Raw genomic sequence first — 13,502 nt, forward strand, 5'->3', positions numbered from 1 at the left:
CAGCCAGGATGAAAACAATCCCTCCTGCTGGCTGGGCAATGCCCTTACCTACAGATAGGTCCAAAAGTCAAATGGATTGTTCCATCTCAACCCCCAAAATGTTCATCCCACACCTGTAACCCTCCCCTGAAGCATCAGGAGTCTGTGACCCCATTGGCCCAAGTCTTGTTCCAGCCCACCTTGAAGCCCCTGATAAGGGGTCTCCGAGGGGCCGGACGCTCTCTTGGAACTCCTCCTCCTCTTCTTCTTCTCCTCTCTTGGATCTTCCCCCCTCTCCTGGAGCATCCTCTTGTCTCTCCCCTCCTTCATCCCCTCAGGCCTCGCCCCGTGCTGCTCTGGCAGCTCCATCAAGACCTTTCTCCATCCCTAATAAACCTGATATTCCAAGAGCAGCCTGCAGAGATCTCTCATCTCCATCTACCCAAACCATCCTGGAGCCCAGCGTTCCCTACAGACGGGGGCCTGCCACGGCCACCCTGTCCCTGCTGACCGTGTCCCTTGCCCGTCCCCTGCAGAAGGACTGCACCCCACGCTGTGAGTTCGACCAGTTCAAGTGCAAGAACGGCCACTGCATCCCCATGCGCTGGCGCTGCGACGCCGACGCCGACTGCATGGACGGCAGCGATGAGGAGAACTGTGGCACAGGGGGTGAGGGCAGAGCTGCGTGTCCCCCGGGGCTGTCTGTGTCCCCCACTCCCTGCCCTGGTGCCACCGCGTCCCCGCTGCGGGTGGGAGCGCTCCCCTGTGCGTGTCCCCCTCTCTCTGCCTGTCTGGAGCATGCAGGGACACATATGCGAGCCCTGGAGACCCCCTGTCCGTGCTGGAAATTGGAATTGCAGCCCCAGGCTGGGGTTTTGGCAGCAGGGCAGCACAAGCTGACATGTCCCCTCTTGCACTGTCGTGTCCCCCTCTTGCGCCGGCGCAGTTCGCACGTGTCCCCTGGACGAGTTCCAGTGCAACAACACCCTGTGCAAGCCCCTGGCCTGGAAGTGTGACGGGGAGGATGACTGTGGGGACAACTCGGACGAGAATCCCGAGGAGTGCTGTGAGTGACACTGCAGTGCCTCTGCCCCAAGCCCTCCCATACCCCAGGACGGGGGGACAGCCCCGGAGCCTGAGCACCGCCGTGGGGACCGGAGGGTCTCGGGGGGACCCCTGGCAGTTCCCCTTGGGGGTGGCTGAGGGGCCGAGGGTCTGGAGGTGGCTCTGGTGGAGGGGCAGGATGCAGAGGGGCTGGGTGGGAGGTGAGGAGCCGGCGGTGGGGAGGGGGCTGGGGCTGGGTGAGGAGAGGGCTCACAGCAGCCGGGCGATTGTCTTTGCTTCAGTCTCTTTGCTTCAGCCTCCGGAGCCCGCTCGGCCGCGTGGGACAGCCCTCCCCGGAGAGCGGGCAGAGGCCGAGCAGCGGCTCGTGCCATGTGTGACAGCCTGGCTACGGCGTCTCCTTTCACCGTCACCGTTTGTTTCTGTTTGCTGGTGCAGTGAAATTCCAGTGTCCCCCCAACAGACCGTTCCGCTGCAAGAACGACCGGGTATGTCTGTGGATCGGTCGACAGTGCGACGGCATTGACAACTGTGGAGATAACACGGATGAGAAGGACTGCGGTGAGTGGGGCTGCCCACGGGCACAGCCCTGAGCCTGCCTGGCCGAGGTGCCTGCGTGGTCACTGTGGCCCTCGGGATGGTCCTCGCAGAGCCCAGGGTTCAGCCCAGGTGTTGGGGTTGGCTTTGCCCAGTCTTTCCTCCCAAAATCAGGGTGTGGATGCAGGGTCCCAAGTCCCTGAGTGCTCCTGGAGGGTCCCGTGGGGATGGGTGCCCAGGACGTGGGGGTCCCAGCTGCTACCCCTCGCCCGCAGAGTCACCCACGGCCAAGCCCAAGAGCTGCAGCCAGGACAAGAATGAGTTCCTGTGTGGGAACAAGAAGTGCATCAGCGCCAACCTCCGCTGCAACTTCTTCGATGACTGCGGAGACGGCTCTGACGAGGAATCCTGCTCCCGCGGTGGGTGGGGAGCCGGGGGCCGGGCAGGGGCGGGGGAGCTGGCTGTGACACGCGTGTGACGGCGTGTCCCACCGCAGAGCACAAGTCATACGACTGCGTGGCCAACTCCACCATGTGCGGGGACGAGGCCCACTGTGTCCAGTCCCAGTCCACCTCGTACTGCACCTGCCGCAGGGGCTTCCAGAAAGTGCCCGACAAGAACTTCTGCCAAGGTACTTCCCCTGCTCATGGAGAGGGCTTGGGATTCTGGTATTGCTTTTTGACCCTGAGATGTGATTTCAGAGCTGGGATGAGACTGGGGTGGCAGGAATGGTGTCCCTGGGGCAGAGTTGGGGGTCTGTGGGGGTAGCCTTCGGTTCTCCCCCTGATCCCATCTCTCACTGCCCAGACATCAACGAGTGCCTGCGCTTCGGGACCTGCTCCCAGCTCTGCAACAACACCAAGGGCTCCCACGTCTGCAGCTGCGCCAAGAACTTCATGAAGACGGACAACATGTGCAAAGCAGAAGGTCAGGAAGGAACAGGGACCCACATGGATTCTGTGTGTGCCCAGGATCCCCCCCCCGAGCTCCTGTGGGAATCCTTTTCTCTTCCCTCCAACCTTCTGCAGCTCTGCCCACCCTTCTGGTACCACTGGTGCCGTCAGTCTGTCCATCCCCAGCAGAGTGGGCCCCAAGGCGATGACGAGCTCCCAGTGACTCTGTCCCTGTCCCAACAGGGAGCTGGGCTGAGCCCCCATTCCTGGCTGAGTCCCTGCTCCTGGCTGAGCCCCTGTTCCCAGTGCAGCCCATGGCAACCTCTGCTCCTCCTCCTCCTCCTCTGCAGGCTCCGAGCACCAGATCCTCTACATTGCGGACGACAACAAGATCAGGAGCATGTACCCCTTCAACCCCAACTCGGCCTACGAGCCAGCCTTCCAGGGCGATGAAAACGTGCGCATCGACGCCATGGACATCTACGTCAAGGGCAACAAGATCTACTGGACCAACTGGCACACGGGCCGGATCTCGTACCGGGAGCTGCCCACCTCCTCCTCCGCCTCCACCGCCTCCAACCGCAACCGGCGCCAGATCGACGGCGGCGTCACCCACCTGAACGTGAGCGAGCTCTGCCAGGGCGGCGGCGGGAGCGGCGGGGACGGGCTGCTGGTTTCGTCCCCACCTCACCTGTCCCCCACCCTGCCCCGCACAGATCTCAGGGCTGAAGATGCCGCGGGGAATCGCCATCGATTGGGTGGCCGGGAACATCTACTGGACGGACTCGGGGCGGGACGTCATCGAGGTGGCGCAGATGAAGGGCGAGAACCGCAAGACGCTGATTTCGGGGATGATCGATGAGCCCCACGCCATCGTGGTTGACCCGTTACGGGGGTGAGGGGCTTCCCATCCCTCTGCCCAGCCCTTACCACACTCCCCTCACCACAAGCCCACCCAGCGTCACTCTCTGTGTCTTCTCGAGTTGCTCCAGAGTTCCCTGGTGGCTCCAGGATGCCATGGGGATAACGTGGGAGGGTTTCTCCTGCCTGGTCATTGGGCTGTCCCGTTCCCCTGGGGATGACCTGCCTGTGTCCTTTCAGAACGATGTACTGGTCAGACTGGGGCAACCACCCCAAGATCGAGACAGCTGCCATGGATGGGACGCTGCGGGAGACCCTGGTGCAGGACAACATCCAGTGGCCAACAGGTGAGAGAGACAGGTGACAGGAGAGGGGCAAAAGCCATGATGGGGACATGTTCAACCATGGGTGTTGGGGAGGGTTGTTCTGGGCGCTCAGAGCCCCGTGGCAGAAGGGTGTAGGGCCAGTGTTGGTGCTGCTCTGTGGGTCAGTTGCTCAGGAGGGTCTTGGGGTGGCCTGGGGGCTCACTGGGGGCTGTTTTCCCTCAGGGCTGGCCGTGGACTACCACAACGAGAGGCTGTACTGGGCCGACGCCAAGCTCTCCGTCATCGGCAGCATCCGGCTCAACGGCACCGACCCCGTCGTGGCCATCGACAACAAGAAGGGTAAGGGGTGCCCCGTGGGGGTCCCCAGCTTTGGACCCACCCCAAATCCCTGCCTCCACACGTCTCCTCCTGGTTTCTCCAGGGCTGAGCCACCCGTTCAGCATCGACATCTTTGAGGACTACATCTACGGCGTCACCTACATCAACAACCGCATCTTCAAGATTCACAAGTTCGGGCACAAGCCTGTCACCAACCTGACGTCCGGCCTCAACCACGCCACCGACGTCGTGCTCTACCACCAGTACAAGCAGCCAGAGGGTGTGTGGGGGCCCGGGACCCCCACCCTGCTCCGGGGGTGGTAGGGAGGTGCCAGGACTGATAGCTGATGTGAGGTGCCAGAGGTGCCCCAAAATCAAACCCAAAATCACCCCAAATTCAGCCCGAAATCACCCCAGAATCACCCCCAAACAACCCCAAAATCAAACCCAAAATCAGCCCCAAATCACCCAAGAATCAACACCAAAATCACCCCAAAGCAGCCCCAAAACTACTCCAAAAAACAACCCCAAAATCACCTAAAAAGAACCCTGAAAAAGACCCAAAATCACCCCCAAAACCTTCTACAAAATCACCCAAAAATCAACACCAAAATAACCCCAAAGCAGCCCCAAAACTACTCCAAAAACCAACCCCAAAATCAACCCCAAAATCAGCCCAAATCAGCCCCAGAATCCGAAATCACCCGCAAATCCAGGGGGGTGCTGGCAGAGCTTGGGAAGAGGGGACTCAGCCCCCCACTCCCTGCCCCAAGGGGGGTGTCTGGGTGGGCAGAGCAGGGGTTGGTGAGGTGGGTTGGGGGCGTCCACCTGCGGTGATGAGCGGTGGGGTGCCAACCTCGGTGGCGCAGGAGGGACACCGGGCTGTGGAGGGGAATGTCCTGGAGGTGCTGCGGAGCAAGGAGGGCTGCGGGTCACCGCCTGTGCCCTCCCCTCCCGCAGTGACCAACCCTTGCGACCGCAAGAAGTGCGAGTGGCTCTGCCTGCTGAGCCCCAGCGGCCCCGTGTGCACCTGCCCCAACGGCAAACGCCTGGACAACGGCACCTGCGTGGTTGTTCCCTCGCCCACCGTCTCCCCTGTCGGTAGGAGACACCGGAGGAGGAGAGGATGAGGGAGGATGAGGAGGGAGGTTGGGTCCCGCTCACTCCCATCCCCTCCGTGCCCCCCTCGCAGTGCCCACCACCGACACGTGCGACCTGGTGTGCCTGAACGGCGGCAGCTGCTTCCTCAACGCCCGCAAGCAGGCCAAGTGCCGCTGCCAGCCGCGCTACAACGGGGACAAGTGCCAGATCGACCAGTGCTGGGACTACTGCCAGAACGGGGGCACCTGCGCCGCCTCGCCCTCCGGTGAGCCGGGGGCATCGCGGACGGACGGACGGACGGGCTGAGGAACGGACACGCAGCTAACGGGTTTCATCCCCAGGAATGCCGACCTGCCGCTGCCCCACCGGCTTCACCGGGCCCCGGTGCAACCAGCAGGTGTGCACGGACTACTGCCAGCACAACGGCAGCTGCACCGTCAACCAGGGCAACCAGCCCAGCTGCCGCTGCCTGCCCACCTTCATCGGCGACCGCTGCCAGTACCGTGAGTGCCACGGGGCGGGGACAGCAGTGGGGGCGAAGGGAGGATGGGTGGTGCTCACCTGAGGATGGGTGTCCCTCACCTGAGCACATCTGGGGAGCAGCAGGGGTTCAGAAGGGTGGGTGTCCCTCATCTGGAGATGCCTGGGGACAGTGCCAGCCTGTTGGGTCCCAACCCTTTTTTAGGTTTTCCCCTACTCTGCGTGGGAATACCTGGGGACAGCATCAGCGGTTGGGCTCCCATGTCCCCTTCTTTTGGGGGAATCCCTGGGGACAGCACCTGTGGCATTGGATTTCCAGGTCCCCCTCTTCGGTGGAATGCCGTGTGGGATGGGGTGGGGCTCCATGGGGGCGGCAGAGGGGCTGCCCACCCTGACCCCCTCGTCCCCCACAGGGCAGTGCTTCGACTACTGTGAGAATGACGGCGTGTGCCAGATGACGGCCAGCGGTGCCAAGCAGTGCCGCTGCCCCCCGCAATTCGAGGGCGCCCGGTGCCAGGAGAACAAGTGCTCCCGGTGCCAGGAGGGCAAGTGCAGCATCAACAAGCAGAGCGGCGAGGTCTCCTGCGTGTAAGTGCTGGGAATGTCGAGCTGGAGGGAGGAAAAAGGGGTGGTGGGCACAGGGACCCCAGAGAAAACCTGTCCCCGCTGTGGCAGGACCTAGCTGGGTCGGTCATTCAGGGCAGATAAATCCAGGGTGGTCCTGGTGGTCCTGGCAGGAGGAGGTGGATGTGTCTCAGTGTCTCCCCAGAGCCCATCCGGGTGTCCCAGCCGTGAGCTGTGCGGGTGGGATGAGCCAACAGCCGAGTCCCAAGGGGCTCGGGGGGCACAGAACACCCGGGAGGGGGGCACAGGGCAGCCGTGGGGTACCCATGGGGTCGATCCTCTGTGCCCCCCAGCTGCCCCGATGGGAAGATAGCACCGAGCTGCCTGACCTGTGACAATTACTGCCTGCACGGCGGGACCTGCTCCATCAGCGACAAGACTCAGCTGCCCGAGTGCCTGTAAGAGAGGAGGGGGCCGGGGGGCACGGGGAGGAGGGGGCAGGGGGGCTGTTTGCCCCCCGAAACATCACTGACACACCCCGATCTGTGTGCCCCCAGCCCACCCTGACCCCCAGGTCTGTGCCCAGCCCTCCCTCCCTCCCTCCCTGCATGGCCCAGCCCCGCTAATCCCGCTGCTCTCCCTGCGCTCCCAGGTGTCCCGCAGGGGTGACGGGCCCGCGCTGCGAGGAGTTCATGGTGGGCGAGCAGCAGGGCAGCCGTAAGTGGGGGGCAGGGGGTGACCCCCCTTCCGTGCCATGCCACAGCCAGGGGGTTTGCTGGGGGCAGTTTGATGGGGGGCAAATTAAGTGGGGGGCAGTGGGTAACCGCCCTTCCATGCCACACCACAGCCAGGGGGTTTGCTGGGGGCAGTTTGATGGGGGGCAAATTAAGTGGGGGGCAGTGGGTGACCCCCTCTTCCATGCCACACCACAGCCAGGGGGTTTGCTGGGGGGCAGTTTATTGGGGGGCAAATTAAATGGGGGGCAGTGGGTGACCCTCCTCCCCTTCCGTGCCATGCCACACCCAGGGGTTTGTTGGGGGGCAGCTTGTTGGGGGGCAAATTAAATGGGTGGACAATGGGTGACCCCCCTTCCGTGCCATGCCACACCCAGGGGTTTGTTGGGGGGCAAATTAAGTGGGGGGCAGTGGATGACCCCCCTTCCATGCCACACCACAACGAGGGGGTTTGTTGGGCAGTTTGTTGGGGGGCAAATTAAATGGGGGGACAATGGGTGACCCCCCCCTTCTGTGCCACACCACACCCGGGGGTTTGTTGGTGATCCAGGGCTGCCCCTGAGCGACTCCTGAACCCCGTTCTCTGGTGGAAGTGGGGGGACAGGGCCAGCCCAGGCTGCCCCATCTGGGCACTGTCCCCTCCCACCCAGGCTCTGAGTGTTCCTGTGCCTTCCTCCCGCAGGAACAGCTTCCATCGTCATCCCCATCCTGCTGCTCCTCATCCTCCTCACCGTGGTGGCTTTTGTCTGGTACAAGTGGAGAATTAAAGGGTGAGTCTGGTGGGGTGGAGGGCACGGGAGCTGCCTGTGCTGGCTGTGAAAGCCTCGAGGGTGGGGGACAGCCGGGGGGTGGCACTGACCCTGTGCCACCCCCACCTCAGCGCCAAGGGCTTCCAGCACCAGCGGATGACCAACGGTGCCATGAACGTGGAGATCGGGAATCCCACCTACAAAATGTACGAGGGGGAGCCCGATGACGACGTGGGGGAGCTGCTGGATGCCGACTTTGCCCTGGACCCCGACAAGGTGAGGGGCTTGCAGGGTCCTGCCCAAAGTGGGAGGGGGGGACACGTGCTGGGGTGGGGGGCACACTGCTGTGGCTGTCAGGGCTCTCCGGGCAGCAGCTCTGAGGGGCTGAAGAGGCTTTGGGGCTGGTGGGTTTCTGAGGGTCTCAAAGGCTTCAGGGCTGGGAGTTCTGAGAGGCTGCAAAGGGATCACAGAGCTCCAAGGGTTTGCAAATTTTTTGGGGAACTCCGAGGGGTGACAGAGGCTTTGGGGCTGGTGGAGACTCTGAAGGTTCACCAAGGCTTTGGGGCTGGAGGTGCTCTGATGGTCTCAAAGGTTTTGGGGCTGGAGGAGACTCTGAAGGTTCACCAAGGCTTTGGGGTTGGAGGTGTTCTGACGGTCTCAAAGGTTTTGGGGGGGGTTCTGAAGGTTCACAAAGGTTTTGGAACTGGGGATGCTCCGAGGGAGGCTCCAAAGGCTCACAAAGTCTTTGGGATGGGAGAAAGGGGGATACTCCAAGGGGCTGCAAAGGGTTCAGGGCTTGGAGGTGTCTGAGGGGTCTCAAAGGCTTTGGGTTTGGGGGGCTCTGAGGGGTCTCAAAGGCTTTGGGTTTGGGGGGCTCGGAGGGGTCTCAAAGGCTTTGGGGTTGGGGGGCTCTGAGAGGTGTCAAAGGTTTTGGGGTTGTGGGGCTCTGAGAGGTGTCAAAGGTTTTGGGGTTGGGGGTGCAGGCAGGGCCAGCGGGGCTGTCCCATGTCCCGGGAGGAGGTCACAGCTGGTTGGGGCTCTCACCGAGTCACCCCAGGGTGGGGAGCACCCCTGGGGACAGCAGTTCTGGGCAGGGGGGCTGCCCGTGCCCCCTCCCACCTGCTCTCCCCCCCCCCCAATCTGCAGCCCACCAACTTCACCAACCCGGTTTATGCCACGCTCTACATGGGCGCCCACAACAGCCGCAACTCCCTGGCCAGCACGGACGAGAAGCGGGAGCTGCTGGCGCGGGGGGACGACGACCTGGCAGACCCCCTGGCATAGGGGCACGGGGGGCGAGGGCCCGCGGGGCCGCGGTGCCCGGGCCCGGCGCAGCCCCCGCCGCAGGGGCGGGCGGGGGGCCGGGCTGGGGGGGCCGCGAGCCGCTGTATAAATGTACAAATGAAGGATTATTACTTTTCTATGTGAGCAGTATTATTACCTGTATATTCCCCTGGTTCCCAGGCCTCGGCCGTCTTCATTGCCAGACCCGGCTTGGATTTATTTTAAATCTCTTTACATTGAGCCCCCCCCCCCCACACACACACACACAAAAATCCTTTCCCTTTCCCTCCCTGCCCCTCCTGACCCTTCTCACCCCCTCCAGCCCCCAGGACAGGCTGGGGAGTGGGCAAACACATCGGGGCTGGGGCTGAGGGGGCACGGGGGGTCGCTGCTGCGGGGGGCACAGCTCGGGGGGAGGCAGAGCAGGGTCCCGAATGCTCCCAACCCCCCCCAGCTGCACCCACTCCCCTCCCCAGGGACCCCCATTTCCTTCCCCCACCTAAATCTGCTGCTCCCCGGCTTCCCCCCTTCTCCTGCAGCTTGGGCTCTGCAATCCCCCCCAGACCCCCATTCCCCCCCTGCCCCATTCTCCCCCTTCCTCCCTGCCCTCCCCCACTCCCATTTTCCCCTCCCTCCCCAATTTCCCCTCCCTCTCTCTGCCTCCCTTTCCCCGTTCTCTGCCCGACTGTTACTGGGGCCAGGATGAAGCCCCCAGCCCCACTGTGGTGCGGGGGGGTCCCCAGCCCCTCAGCCCCCCTCACCTGCCCCTTGCCCGCTCTCCAAAATGCACATTTTTTAACAGGAAAAAGAAGGAAAAAGAAAAAAAAAAAAAAAAAACCACAAAAAAACCTGGAAATGACCTAGCTTTTATAGTAGAAATAAATAAACGCATGTGGGGGGGCGGGGAGGGGGACCCCATCCTTTTATTGGGGGGAAATGTTTTAATAATTTTTGCTGGATTACTTTACAACTAAACAAAACAGATATTGTTATAAATAAAATTTTTAAAAACTGAAGCACGGGCTGCTGGTTGGAGGGGAGGGGATGGGAGTTTGGGGGGCAGATTTGGGGGGAGCCTGGGCACCGGGGGTCATGAGTGATGCCCTCAAAGCCCAGAGGTGCCAGTCCTGTCCCCGGGGGTGAGAAGGGGAGGTCGGGGGGATTTGGGGTGTGGAGAGGAGGGGGCTCGGGGGGGGTGTGTTTGGGGGGTCATGGGGAGGGGGGGTCACAGGTGGCTGCTCTAAGGCAGGAGAATCCCAGCAGGACCTCTTGTTCCATGGCGTGGCGCAGGGTGGGCAGCGCTGGGGTGAGGGGGGCACGGGGAGTTCCGAGCACGGGCACCGAGTACCGGCATCGACGGACCGGGAAGGGGGAAACGGGAACGGGGAACGGGAACTGGGGACCGGGCACAGGGAACGGGGAACCGGGAACGGGGAACGGAGAACGGGGAACCAGGAACGGGGAACGGGGAACGAGGAAGCGGGAACGGGGAACCGGGAACCGGGAACGAGGAACCGGGCACGGGGAATGGGGAATGGGGAACGGGGAACGGGGAACGGGGAACGAGGAACCGGGAACGAGGAACCGGGCACGGGGAATGGGGAATGGGGAATGGGGAACGGGGAACGGGGAACGGGGAACGAGGAACCGGGAACGAGGAACCGGGCACGGGGAATGGGGAATGGGGAACGGGGAACGGGGAACGGGGAACGGGGAATCGGCACCGGCGGCGCGCGCAGTCCCGGGAGCCGCCGCCAGGTGGCGACACCACCATCGAGAACGGAGCGGGGGGGGCAGCGCGCGCGTCCCCGTGTCCCCCCCGTGTCCCCCCCGTGTCCCCCCCGTGTCACCCCCTCCGTGTCCTCCCCGTGACCCCTTCCGTGTCCCCCACCATGTCACCCCCTCCGTATGTTACCCTTCCGTGTCCCTCCGTGTCCCCCCGTGACCCCCTCCGTGTGTGACCCCCCCATGTCACCACCTCCGTGTCCTCCCCGTGACCCCCTCCGTGTCCCCCCATGTAACCCCCCCATACCCCCTCCCGGGCCCCCCCAATCCTCCCGTGTGTCTCCCTCGTGAGCCTCCTGTGTATCCCCTCCTGTGTCCCTTCTGTAGGTCCCCCCATGTGTCCCCGCGTGTCCCACCTGTACGCCCCGATGGATCCCCCCACCGTAAGCCCACCCTGAGCATCCCCCAGGTCCCCCCACTGTGTCCCCCATGTCCCCTGAGCATCCCCCATGTCCCCTGAGCATCCCCCATGTCCCCTGAGCATCCACCATGTGCCCCCACTGTGTCCCCCATGTCCCCTGAGCATCCCCCAGGTCCCCCCATCTCCCCTTTTTCCCCTCCCATGTGTCCCCCTCATTTACCTGCCGTGTCCCTCCCCTGTGCCCCCCCCGTGCCCCTCCTGTGCCCCCCACTCCGCGTCCCCCCGTGTCTGGCACGACCGTGGGGGCGTCCCTCACCCTCCTGCCCTGCCCTGCCCCAGGGGTGACCAGGACGGCAGCAGGTCTGTGGGCGGGGGGCTCAGCTGGGACCCCCCTTTCACCCAGGGGCAGGACCGCTGGGCTAGCGCCCGTGCCTGGTGGTCGCCCCGGTGGGCGGGGGGCTCAGGCCGGCCTCGCTCGTGGCATCGAGCTCGGTGGCACCGCCGGCAGCCTCGCCACGTGCCAGGCGGCTCCGAGGGACCCCCAGGGCCATGGCAGGTCCCGGTGCCCCCCGGCCGGGGGCTCAGCAGAGCGGGTCGCCCCTCGCCCCCCTCCCCATCAGCAGCGGCCTCGGCGCAGCCCCCGGCCCCCCGCGGCCGCTGCCTTTGAGCCCCCCCAGCCCCGCGCCGGGTGCCGGCGGCCTCAGATCTATTTCAATACCGGCTCTTTGTTCACTTATCGGTCCTTAAATCTCCTCCCGAGGTTTTTCCTCCCTTTCCCCTCTCTCCCCCCCCCTCACCAAGTCCTTTTTATCTTTTTCCTTCAATATTTTCTATTTTTCACCCTCTTCCCCATTCATCCCCACCCTCCCCCCCACGCCTGCTTCTGCCCCTCCCGTGGGATGCTTAGGTGGGGAGGGGGCTCTTCCAGAGCCCCCCAACCCCTCTCAGAGCCCGGGATGCGTTTGCTCCCCGGTGAGACCATCAGGGGCACCGGGACCCACCCGGGGAGTTTTCTTGGCCCTGTGGGGGGAGGTCCCGAGGGGTCTGGGTGCCCCCAGAGCCCCCCCAGGCTTCAGCCACCCCAACCCTCTGCAGGGCGGGTGTGGGGCCGGGGGGAGCAGCGCTGGGGGACCCCGGTGGGAGGGAGGGGAGGGGAGGGGAGGGGAAGGGAGGGGAGGGGGGGACGGAGGCTCCTGCAGTGCGGGAAGTGGGGGCCAGGGAGGAGCGGGGACCCCTCGGTCTCACGGCCAGCGGCAGCGCCGGCACCGGGGCAGCAGCAGCCGGGGAAGGGGGACTGGAGAGATTCTCCATGAAGTGGGGGAGGCTCCCCTGACCCCGGGCAGAAAAGGCCACGGGGCAACGTGCCCAGGACCCCCACGCGGCTGGCCTGGGGCTGGCTGGGACCCCCCTGATGCCAGCACCTCTGGACGCCCCGCTCCCCGTGGCTCTGCTCTCTCCTCTCTCTTCCCCGGCTCCGTCTCCCTCATTCCTCGCCCCTCTCCCTTCCCTTTTCCCGTTTCTCCTTTTATCATTCCGTCTCCGCATGTCCACGCGGTTCTGCAGTGCCCTCCCCGCGTGCCCCCACCACCCCCGCGTGCCCCCAGGCCCCCCGAGTGCCCCCAGAACCCCCCCGAATGTCCCCAGCCCCGCCGATTCCAAGTCCCCGGCGGCAGCTCCCCGCGATAATCACAGCAATAACAGCGATAATGGGAATAGCGACCGATTGATGGGGTGGGGAGGGGGCTGGGGCGGGGGGAGAAGTGGCCAAAACCCCTCGGCAGGGGGTAAGACCCCCTGGGAGAGGGGCCCGGCACGGCGCTGGGGGATGAGCACACGCGTGTCCGTGCGCACACACGTGTCCGTGCAGGTGACGCAGGTGGCGTGTCCAGCCCGACGCGGGTGGGGGTGCAGGACAAGAGGACCCCCCCCCCCCGGGTCTGGGGGACCCCCCCAGGGACGTTCCCTAAGGTGCCCCCAGCCCTTCCTGCTGAAGTTTTGGGGGTCCAAGCAGGGGGGTCCCTTTGCCCTCCCCAGGAAGGGCAGCGCCGCCGGTGCCCCCCGGTGCCTGCGGCGGGGTCTGGGGTCTCCGGGAGATGGGGCGGGGGGTGGCAGCGCCGGGAGCGTCCTGGGGGCCGGGGGGAGAGCGGGACGAGTCCGGGAGCATCTGGGGGAGCGGGGAGATGGAGCAGGAGCGGGGGCACCCCGGGGTGCTGGAGGATCGGGGGGCAGGAGCGGGTCCGGGGGATGCAGCGTCTGCGGGATTGAGGGGCAGGACCGGCGGTCTCGGGGTGCGGGGGTCTCCAGGGAAGGGGGGCAGCACCGAGGGCACCCCGAGGTGATGGAGAAGATGGGGGGGCGCACAGCTGGGGACCCCGGGGTGCGAGGGAAGTTGGGGAGGGTAGGACAGGAGACACCGCGGGTTGATGGAGAGGGCGGGGGGCAGGATCGGCGACACCCCGAGATGCTGA

At 64.6% G+C, this 13,502-nt stretch overlaps 1 protein-coding gene across 8 annotated transcripts in view; it reads left to right on the forward strand.

Annotated features, from left to right (window-relative positions):
* The window catches only part of LRP1 (LDL receptor related protein 1), an 86,731-nt gene extending 77,818 nt beyond the window's left edge, over positions 1–8,913 (forward strand). For all 8 annotated transcript variants that reach the window (XM_077788649.1, XM_077788642.1, XM_077788644.1 and 5 more), the window contains 20 exons: positions 516–648; positions 926–1,045; positions 1,480–1,602; positions 1,854–1,997; positions 2,075–2,209; positions 2,386–2,505; positions 2,822–3,093; positions 3,188–3,366; positions 3,573–3,679; positions 3,881–3,997; positions 4,080–4,256; positions 4,937–5,077; positions 5,169–5,342; positions 5,419–5,580; positions 5,971–6,145; positions 6,475–6,579; positions 6,774–6,838; positions 7,538–7,625; positions 7,736–7,880; positions 8,751–8,913. In XM_077788649.1, the coding sequence (XP_077644775.1) occupies positions 516–648; positions 926–1,045; positions 1,480–1,602; positions 1,854–1,997; positions 2,075–2,209; positions 2,386–2,505; positions 2,822–3,093; positions 3,188–3,366; positions 3,573–3,679; positions 3,881–3,997; positions 4,080–4,256; positions 4,937–5,077; positions 5,169–5,342; positions 5,419–5,580; positions 5,971–6,145; positions 6,475–6,579; positions 6,774–6,838; positions 7,538–7,625; positions 7,736–7,880; positions 8,751–8,888 (2,820 nt within the window). In that variant the 3' untranslated portion in view covers positions 8,889–8,913. The remainder of the gene's footprint in view (positions 1–515; positions 649–925; positions 1,046–1,479; positions 1,603–1,853; positions 1,998–2,074; positions 2,210–2,385; positions 2,506–2,821; positions 3,094–3,187; positions 3,367–3,572; positions 3,680–3,880; positions 3,998–4,079; positions 4,257–4,936; positions 5,078–5,168; positions 5,343–5,418; positions 5,581–5,970; positions 6,146–6,474; positions 6,580–6,773; positions 6,839–7,537; positions 7,626–7,735; positions 7,881–8,750) is intronic.
* The last annotated feature ends 4,589 nt before the right edge of the window (positions 8,914–13,502 follow it).

Source organism: Lonchura striata, chromosome 27 (genome assembly GCF_046129695.1).
Source record: "Lonchura striata isolate bLonStr1 chromosome 27, bLonStr1.mat, whole genome shotgun sequence".
NCBI classification, from domain to species: Eukaryota; Metazoa; Chordata; class Aves; order Passeriformes; family Estrildidae; genus Lonchura; species Lonchura striata.